Source organism: Lampris incognitus (genome assembly GCF_029633865.1).
Source record: "Lampris incognitus isolate fLamInc1 chromosome 5 unlocalized genomic scaffold, fLamInc1.hap2 SUPER_5_unloc_2, whole genome shotgun sequence".
In the NCBI taxonomy this organism is placed as follows: domain Eukaryota; kingdom Metazoa; phylum Chordata; class Actinopteri; order Lampriformes; family Lampridae; genus Lampris; species Lampris incognitus.
The window spans coordinates 130159-140737 of record NW_026611072.1 but is presented as its reverse complement, the minus strand read 5'-3'; the positions used below and the strand labels follow the sequence as shown (position 1 = coordinate 140737).

General features: G+C 47.4%; 1 protein-coding gene across 1 annotated transcript in view; it reads left to right on the top strand.

Annotated features, from left to right (window-relative positions):
• Positions 1–10579, top strand: part of ncf4 (neutrophil cytosolic factor 4) — a 48533-nt gene that overhangs the window by 1439 nt on the left and 36515 nt on the right. Inside the window, exon 3 of the mRNA XM_056301647.1 lies at positions 8655–8745. Within this exon, the coding sequence (XP_056157622.1) occupies positions 8655–8745 (91 nt within the window). The remainder of the gene's footprint in view (positions 1–8654; positions 8746–10579) is intronic.

Here is a 10579-nt window from a genome sequence, read left to right as displayed (position 1 = left end):
GATACATCAACTGTAATGTCTGAACTTCTGTTGCAAGATGATGACATTGACTTACAGGAAGAATTCTTTTCTGTTTTTTACTTCTTTGTCAGGGTAGGATTAATTCACCCTTAGTCGAGTCCTGCCCTCATCCCGCGCTCCGTGGTTACTGTTGATGAGTTAGATAAACAATACTCTCAGAGAGTCCCTTTCCATTGAAAACCTACTGACAACATACAATGATCAAACTGACTTTTATTTTCATTTGATTCATGCCTTTCTTTAGAAAAACGTTGTCTCGGTAATAAGAAACATCTCAGGTACAGTAGTGACAGAGCATTATGTGGATTTTTGGGGAACCATAGATAATTTTTTTGACGTCTGACAGTCATGGCTGCCGCCTGGGGTGCCAACGCTAACTAACTCCACTCCGCATAATTCCTTCTAAAAACTATCTGAGACCATCCATCCATCCATTATCTGAATCGCTTATCCTGCTCTCAGGGTCGCAGGGATGCTGGAGCCTATTCCAGCCGTCATTGGGCGGCAGGTGGGGAGACACCCTGGATAGGCCGCCAGGCCATCACAGGGCCGACACACACAAACACACACACACACACACACACACACACACACACACACACTTCATACCTAGGGACAATTTAGTACGTCCGACTCACCTAACCTACATGTCTTTGGACTGTGGGAGGAAACCGGAGCACCTGGAGGAAACCCACGCAGACTTGGGGAGAACATGCAAACTCCACACAGAGGCAGCCTGGGATGACCCACCAAGGCTGGACTACCCCGGGGCTCAAACCCAGGACCTTCTTGCTGTGAGGCGACCGCGCTAACCACTGCGCCACCATGCCGCCCTATCTGTGACCAATGTCTTCTAAAGGTTGGCAACAGGGCCTTCAATAATGGCATGGTGCTATGTGCTACAGCCCATCTATACATGCAAAATGTATAGATGGACTGAAGGACTTTAGGTGTTCATGTTAGACTGAGGGACATTAGCTCACAATGCTCACAAGACATCTGGTTGGTGTCCCAAAAGGCCCCCTGACCAACAAAAGGTCAATTATGTATTGACATTCTAATTTAAAATCTTATGCATTGTGATATCGTATTACCAGGATGAACGATGTGAACCTACACAAACATGCATTCAGCTGATCCTCTTATTCTATGTAAGCGACTTCAGGTACCAGGAACACTTTATTTGTCATTTCACCTCATGTATTTGCGCACATGAGGTGGAACGAAACGCCGTTTCCCCGAGCCCACAGCAGTGCAACACACAGACAAAAACACATTCAAGAACTATAAGAACACACATATTCAAACTAACACACATGTCCAAACCAAACAACAACAAAAAAAATCACTGTCCAAGGGAACAAACGCCAGCAAGGATGACTGGTGGAACCACCGGTCTGAATGGGCTAGCAGTTAGCCTAGCGTGCCCCGATTACGCGTCCTGTCAGACCGCCCTCGGTGTCTCCTCCTTGAGAGCAGCTCCAGGCAGGGGCCGTGGTGCCTGTGGCAACCGGACGAAGCAGACCAGCCCTCCCAGCTGATCCAGTGCTGGCTCTCCCAGCCAGACACCCTGGACACACCTCGCCTCACTCCACACGGCAACATCAAAAACACCACAGTCAGCGCGAGGTGAGGCCGCCGCCGGACCGCCCTCAGTGTTATCTGAACTGCTGGTTTGCATGAGCTAGCAGTTAGCTTAGCCTGCCCTGCTTCCGTGTCCTGTCAGACCGCCCTCGGTGTTACCTCCTTGGCTGCAGCTGTGGGCAAGACCAGCGGCCGATCCAGCGCCAGCTCTCCAAGCCAACAAACGAAGACAAAAACTTAGATGTGGACAAAGAAACTGCATCGACGGTACTGTGTGAAGCTGCCACAAATGTGAATCCGCGCCACCATCTTCCCTTCCGGTCACTTACCGTTGAGCACAACGATGGTGTGAGCTTCGATTTTTAGACCAAACTACCAACAGTAATAAGGTCAAGGTGTAGAGCCGGCGCTCTCATCCCATAGATTTTACGGTCATTTAAATCACACATAACTCCTCCAGTAACGCCTGCAGGCATTTATCCTGCTTTGCTGGCGTGAAAATGCTGAGTGGACATGGAGAGGGACGGGGATATTTACTGCAGAGGTTCTGTCGAGTCACCGTGTAACCTTCGCCGTTAAAAGTGCACGCTGATTCACGTGCCGTCACAGACCAGGCTGTGAGAGGACAGCCTCCTCGTCCCGGGGAGAGAGAAAACCCCATCTGAATGTGAACTACTGTGTGCTTGATGGAGTTGACTGGCCGAGAGCCGAGGGAGACAAAAAGGTGGTCGGTTTTCCTGTGCGATGAGATAAATCAAGAGTCTGTCCCACTTCTATGTGTTTTCCTAATCGGGTTTCTCGAATGGATGTGGATTTGATCTGATCTGTTTTATGACTTCAAAAAATGTGCTACGCCGAAATCAAATCACCGAGATGGTTTGAATTAAGCCAAAGCGTAATTTCCACTATGGGCCTCGTGGATTTGATTACAATTCACCCTGTTGTCGCTGCAGGCCTTTCCCCAAATCCACTTATATCCAGTCCACAAGGACAAGGCAAGTGCAAGATGCCGTTGTTGCATAATACCGTAAGGTTGAGCATCTGATTAGTCGTGTTGCAGCATGGCCTCCCCAGTGACATGTCCAGCATGTTGGAAAAAGGTTCGAGTGTCTCTTATAAATGAATAACTAGCGCAGAATTTAAAACAACAGCTGTGTTCTGTTGAGGACGGTGGGGATCTCAAGCCCCTGGTTGACAAAATGATCATGTAGCATCAGTTTGAAAATGATACGCAGCATTTAGATGAGCAAAGTGCTGAAGCTGATGACGTAACCACGTGCTAGCACGGAAATAAGCAGTGGCAATTTGTAGATGATGAAAAGAAATAACAATTAGCTTCTAAGAACAGGGCTGCAGCGTCTCCAGATTTACAGGTTACCGTGAATATGCTGGCGTGCTGTGTCATCTGCCCCGAAATGAATGAGTCATTTTGTAGAGAAGTGAAAGTACATTTATAGATATTCATGTGAAAAAGCATGTGTCTAGTATGAGCGCTAATATTGACTTGGATAAGAACAAATAGTCCATCCATCCATCCATCCATTATCCGTACCACTTATCCTGCTCTCAGGGTCGCGGGGACCCTGGAGCCTATCCCAGCTGTCATTGGGCGGCAGGAGGGGAGACACCCTGGACAGGCCGCCAGGCCATCACCCATCACACAGGGCCCACACACACACACACACATTCATATCTAGGGACAATTTAGTATGGCCAGTTCACCTGACCTACATGTCTTTGGACTGTGGGAGGAAACCCACACAGACATGGGGAGAACATGCAAACTCCACACAGAGGACGACCTGGAACGACGCCCAAGGTTGGACGACCCCCAAGGTTGGACTACCCCAGGGCTCGAACCCAGGACCTTCTTGCTGTGAGGCAACCGCGCTAACCACTGCGCCACCGTGCTGCTCTGCTGATTCGGGGACAGTGAGGGGTTTCGTCCAGGGGACGTAGCGCATGGGAGGATCACGCTATTCCCCCCAGTTCCCCCTCCCCCTCGAACAGGCACCCCGACCGACCAGAGGAGGCGCTAGTGCAGCGACCAGGACATACCCACATCCAGCTTCCTACCTGCAGATACGGCCAGTTGTGTCTGTAGGTACACCTGACCAAGCCAGATGTAACACGGGGATTCGAACTGGTGATCCCCATGTTGGTAGGCAACGGAATAGACCGCCACGCTACCTGGACTCCCAAATTTTTGTAGCTTTGAATAGAAATCTTCAGTTTAAACACACTTGTGGCAAAATTCTCTCCATCCCAGAATAAATCTATTGGACTGGGCCCGTCTTTGGGATCTCCATTCCACAAGGTCAGCGCAAAGTCATCATTCACATCCCTCATTCATTCAGAGGAGATAAATATCACCTGAGCCAAATTAGCATTCAGAGCAGACGGGAAAGGACTTGAGTATTCACAGCAGATGGATAGCTGGACAAATGACCGCCAGAGGAAAAATAAGAGAGGGAGACTCCTTGAAATCAAAAAGATGTGGTCAATTTGTAGGGCGAGGGCTTCGAGAAGGAAATTTTGAAAAGTGGGGTAGCGCGAGTCACACATTACAGAACGAAGTTTCAAAATGACGGCGGTCCCGCAACAAGACAGGAAACCGAGAGCAAACATGAAAAGGCACGAGATGAAAGCAGGGACCGAAAATACATCAGATGTGTTCAAACGGCCGGAGTCGAGGCAAATAACTGATACAGAGGTGGCCAAAGAGGCGCAACAAAAATACATTTATTTTCTTAACGTCTCTGCCCCAAGGTCAATGGGGCTGAAACGTTAAGAAAATAAATGTATGCTGAAAATAGATAGGCCATTATGCTGAAAATACATTATCTTCGCTAGTAAAAATGTCAGAACTTATCAAAAACCAGCTCTCGGACCCATCTCCCACAAGGTCCCTGAAGGGGTTTGCTCACCGACAAATCACTCAACTCGAGTGAAAACGCTTCAGCGGAATACAAACCAGGTTAGACGGTTAAAAACCACACTGCTAGGGCTGGGCGATGTTGACAAGATCAAATATCACAGCATTTCTGACTGAGTGCCTCCATGTGATGATGTTTTGGGTGTGACAGTCGGTGCCTTCATGAGATTTTCACGCAAGAGGAAATGTTGAGAAATGATCGCTAGTAATGTGGATGTGATGACCGGGCAGCCAGAGGCGTCCATTGTTCGTTTGACTCGGCTAAAACGGACCAATGTGGGGATCGTCAGTTCGAATCCCCTGTGTTAGAGGGGGTGGAGCAGCGAACGAGACGGCTCAGAAGAGTGGGGTAATTGGCCAAGTACAATTGGGGAGAAGGGGGGGGGGCATTTTCACTTTACTGTAATGCAGCCTTTAAGACCAGGGAATGACGGCATGTAGCTTGTACACTGATGTGATAACTGAATCCCAGACGGTATCTAGTCTCACATCATGACATCAGCATTACATCGATCTATTGCTCAGCTCTCCAACACAGTGAACGTGTATTAACTTGGTGTTAAACAACTGTATCTGCATGGTTTTACTCTGTTCACGGTGTCTCCTGTTGTACTGGTGTACACCAGTGGCGGCGGGCCAGTACAGGGTGCTGGGGCGCCTCCCCCTTCAATTATCAAGAGAGGAAAATCTAGTTAAACATGTTAGATATAATTTAGTTGTATAATGCAAATAATGATGAAATAAAAGTGGTGTTCAGTCTGTGAGCGCCTGTCAGCAGCATTGAATATTGGTTTAAATGGTGTTTGGTTGGTTTCTGTCTGAATACATATACTTCCTGTCTGAATACATATACTTCCTGGGTGAGGGGCGCCGGCCAAACAATACCTTATGTAAGGCCTCACACGTGTGGCGAGCAGGTGACCCGAGGCTGCTGTCTGATTGGTTTCTTCAGATTTTCCAGGGGGCGCTGTTCTGTGTGCCCCAGACACTCCCACTTTTATTGGCAGTGAATCTGTATTGTTTTAATGGTTTGGTTTTTGTTTTTTTGTGGATTTTCCCCCCATTTTGTCCACAATTGTATCCGACCAATTACCTCACTTTTCCAAGCTGTCCCGCTTGCTGCTCCACCTGCAGACTACCACATGCCTCCTCCCATACATGTGGAGTCGCCAGAGCCCCTTCTTTTCACCTGACAGTGAGGAGTTTCACCAGGGGGGACGTAGCACGTGGGAGGATCACGCTATTCCCCCCCAGTTCCCCCTCCCCCCTGAACAGGCACCCCCAGCCAACCAGAGGAGGCGCTAGTGCAGCAACCAGGACACATACCCACATCCGGCTTCCCACCTGCAGACACGGCCAATTGTGTCTGTGAGGACGCCTGACCAAGCCGGAGGTAACACGGGGATTCGAACCGGAGATCCCTGTGTTGGTAAGCAACAGAATAGACCACTACGCTACCCGTATGCCCGTTTTAACGTTTTTTTTTTAGCTAATGTGATTGGACGATTCTCGTGGCTGTCAATCATGTTCACACCCACCACCACGCCTCGTCTCGACTGTCAACCATCCACCGTCTCTGAACCCTGATAAAATCTATAGGCTACATTGTCCTTCTTAATAACCCTGTGACTGGGTGGACATTAAAGCGGCTCTCAGGTGTGCTCCACCAAGGAAAATGGCGTCCTCCCCCAGAATGTTTTAGCACCAGGGTTGGCAGGGTGGCCCCGTCCCCCGTGTGCATTCCTACCGAGCTGTACAATGGCCTCTCTGTCGACCTTCCTCTTCGACGCCTCGCCTGTGCTTTGATCTCTCCCGGTGTGCGCCGCAGGCCAGCCGTGTGTCGAACTATGCGCCTCCACCCATCTGGCTCCTTTACGAGCCAGATGGGTGGAGGCTGTCACACAGCTGCAGCGTATCGGAGAGCCCAGGCTGTTTGTACGGCAGCATGTGCACGTTGCATCCAGGGTTGCCCAACCAACCTGGCACTGGCTGAAGTGGTAGAACCCAGTCTTCCTTGCTGCCTTCTTCCTTCTCTCTTTCTGTTTGTCTGTCTGTCTGTCCGTCTGTCCGTCTGTCTGTCCTTTTAGCCTTTTCTTCTAAATCTACCCTCTCCTCTTGTCTGTCTGGTCGGACACTCCCCTGTTTGGTCTGCCACTTGGCCATCTGTCAGTATACAGGTAATGATGAAATGATGGCAAAATGAAAATGGCCAGTGTCTGTCTGTCTGTCTGTCTGGTCTGTCTGTTTCCATTTTTGCCTCTGCCAGTCTGTCTGTCTCTGTGTTGTCTGTCCATGTTCTATTTGTCTCTCTGTTGTCTCTCTATCTCCAATTTCATCTGGCTCTCTCTCTTTCTGTCTCTGTCCATCTCGCTTTCTCTTTCTGTCTGTCTCTCTGTCCATCCCTGTCTCTGTCTCTGTCTCTGTCTCTGTCTCTGTCTCTCTCTCTCTCTCTCTCTCTCTCTCTCTCTCTCTCTCTCTCTCTCTCTCTCTCTCTCTCTCTCTCTCTCTCTCTCTCATATGTCTATCTGTCTCTCTCTGTCCATCTCTCTGAGCACGTCTATCTGTCTCTATCTCTCATTTTATGTCTTTCTCTCTCTCTCTGTCCATCTCGCTTTCTCTTTCTGTCTGTCTCTCTGTCCATCTCTGTCTCTGTCTCTGTCTCTCTCTCATATGTCTCTCTGTCTGTCTCTCTGTCCATCTCTCTTTGTGCACGTCTATCTGTCTCTATCTCTCATTTTATGTCTTTCTCTCTCTCTCTGTCCATCTATCTTTTTGTCTGTCTCTCTAACCTTGTGTATGTATGTATGTATATCGATGTCTCTGCACATCTCTCTCAATTAAATTTTCTCCCCGTCTGTCTTCTCTGCTCCTTTAGATGTCCACAGTGCTTCTTATCCATCGCTTTCATGTCTCTGTCATCCCCTTTTTCTTCTTTCCACTTTTTTCGGTCGCTCTATGTTGCCCTGTCTTACCGTCCCTCATATTGGTCACATCCTGCTACTATTACAAGTGCCCCCCCCCATCTTTCTGTCACTCTCGCCATTTCAAAATCTCTCACCCTTTTATAAAAAAGACCTGTTGTGTGTTCAGCTGGAGACGTCCCTAGGCTGGATAAATGCCACCTCTCCTTGATGTTGCTTGAAAATATCTCGGGGGAGGGGGGTGATGTGTTTTAGGTGGTGAGAAGAGAATGAACTTTTTTCCTGGTTTTGTCACTGAGCCTCCAAGTTATACAGTGAATTTTCACCAGATTTCAGCAGCCCGAGGGTTTGACCAGACCAATTGATTTCCAGGATAAGATTCCTGTTCTTTCTTTCTTCTTCCTTTTTTTTTTTTATTAAGGAAATTTGATGGAGTACAAGTTCAAGGTTATCTTTACTGTCCCACTAGGGGAAATGTATTATGCAGCCAGGGTTCACATAATGACATAACACAAAAGGACAACATCAGCAACGACATCAACAATAAATCCCAGAACTAGTGCAGGGAAATGGAAATTAATACCAAGTACAAATATGCAGGAGTGCAAATATGCAAATGTGCAAGTATGCAAGGGTAGTGCAAGGAATGCAGCTAGACTGCTAACTGCCATCAAGCATATCAAAGAGACGTGGAGTCTTTTAGTCCTCTAAACAGCTGCCCTGAGACGACGGCCTGAGAGCAACAGCTCAGACTCCCTATGGAGTGAGTGAGTGGTCCTGACAGTCCAATATAGCGTAAGCCCTCCTAAGGATCTGCCTGTTATAAATGACCAAAAGCTTGGCCTGACTCCTCCCTGAGATCTTACTGGCCATTTAACAAGACTTCCAAGTCTGTTCTTATTGGACAAGTTTAGGTTTCCAAACCAAGTTGTAACACAAAAGGTTAAAACAGATTCAATGAAACGTTCATAAAAGACAGTCATCATCTCAGGAGAAATGCTGAGTTCTTTTTCTCAGGAAAACAGTCTTTGTTGGACCTTTATAGAGGTAGCATCAACGTGGGATTCAAAACACAGTTTGTAATCAAGAACAATACCCAAATATTTCTAGTTCTCCACTAGGTCAGTTGGCAGTGGGCTTGGTGGGGACTTCCTAAAATCAATGATCATTTCTTTTGGTTTTGACACATTTAGATGGGGGAAAGACTCAGCACACCAAGCCACAAAGTCATCCATCACCGGCCCCTGATCCCGTTCCTCCCCTTCAGGGAGGCTGACAATAACGGTATCGTCAGCAAACTTTAAGATGCGTCAGTTCTGATAGTTGCTGCGGCAGTCGTTGGTGTATATGATGGAAAGAAGGGGGGGAGAGACGGCAACGTTTCATAGCAGACACCGATACTACTATTGCACCCGTACTTATACATAAACAACATTACTACTGACGTCTACAGTTTAGCTTCTTTTCTATTTGCACCTGATGGAATATTTCACCTGTTTTCTGACTTGTGGCGATGTACACTTCCCACTTCTTGATGATCTAAGGTACACCTACCCTAAATGTACTTCATTGTACTTGTACTTTTGGCTATGATATGACTGTTATGTTGCAAATGTACTACTACTACTACTGTTTCATATCGTACTATTACTACTACTACTACTACTATGATATGAATACTATGTAGTGCTCTGATGTTGGTAGCCTTCGAATTTATCTGCTAATTACTGCCTCATGTAAGTCTCTTTGGATAAAAGCAGAATGAGTTGATACCAATATAATGTAGATGTATGCACCATGTACTCTCCTCATTTTCAGTCGCGGCTCTTGTGGCTCGCATTTTCCAGTTAATCTGTGGTGTTCATACAGACAACTTTCTAGTCACACGCCAGCTGCTTGTCACCTCCAAGTTTTTATTTTTTACCTGATAGGACATTCACATTCATACGTTTGGGTGACGCTTTGATCCACGGTGACTTCCAACAGAGTCAGTAATCAGCAGATAAATTTGGGTGTTACCAGCTGGGTACTGCGAGTGCTCGGCAGTCGTACCATGGCGAAAAGTGTCAAATGTCAACATGGAAGTCAAAACGAGACTTTTCAGTGTAGGTGTGCTTTAAACCATCAAGAGCCTGAGAATAGGGGAATCAAAGTTAAAGGTTAATATTGCCACAAAACGGTTAAAACTGTCAAATCGTGACGTGAGAGCATAGAAAACAGCAAGTGGGAGTGGAGAAGTCCTCAATAGTAGACATTGATAACAACGGCTTGCAACTGGCACCAATTCATAGTCACCGAAAAGTGCCACCAGAGACCATTGAAGGGTTAAAGTGGTAGAAAGAGGAAATATTTTAGGCTGTTCTTTTGAAGGAGGTAAGTGAGTCCGTAGCTCTGATGGAGGCTGGTAGTGCGTACCGCCATTTTAGGGCTGGGTGAGAGAAAATCTGGATGTAGAGCTTGTGGTTCCAGCACAGGGGGATAGACGGTATCCCGCCAAAGGTAGAATGAAGAGGCCCCGCAGGGGTGTATTTGTTGATATGAGTAAAGAACAAGCCAACAGCTTGGTCTTGAGCGTTGTATGGGAGTCAACAGGCAGTCAGTGTAGGGACACAAATAGATGGGTGATGTGCACATTTTGACAGGTTGGAAATCAAGTGTGCAGCATCAGTCTGGACTACTTGCAGAATTGATTGCACGGACCGGAGACCTGCAAGAAGTGCATTGCAGCTAATGATAGTACATACTCTCACAATGTGTAATTGTTCTCGGTCTTTTAGGATACTGCGGAGGTCCCAAACTCCACGCAGAGTGCCTGTCGCCAAGGAGTTGGCGGGACAAAATTAGATCTGATGGGCTTAATTAGACTGGATAAAATAAGACAGAGAGGAGGTAGGAGGGACACAGAGGGATGATGGGTAGGAGCAAGAATGAAATAGGAAAAGAAAGGGAGGGGCCTGGCCTCATTTATACAGGGTCCTTATCTCTCCTCCTCCAACTAACTCGTGTACAGCGTTTGACGGTCTGAGGAATTTTGCTACGGGGATGTGAGCCTTGTTCGTGTTGTTGATCATGAAACTGAAGGTCATTCTGCTTCTTCACTCCCCTCACTGTGGATAAG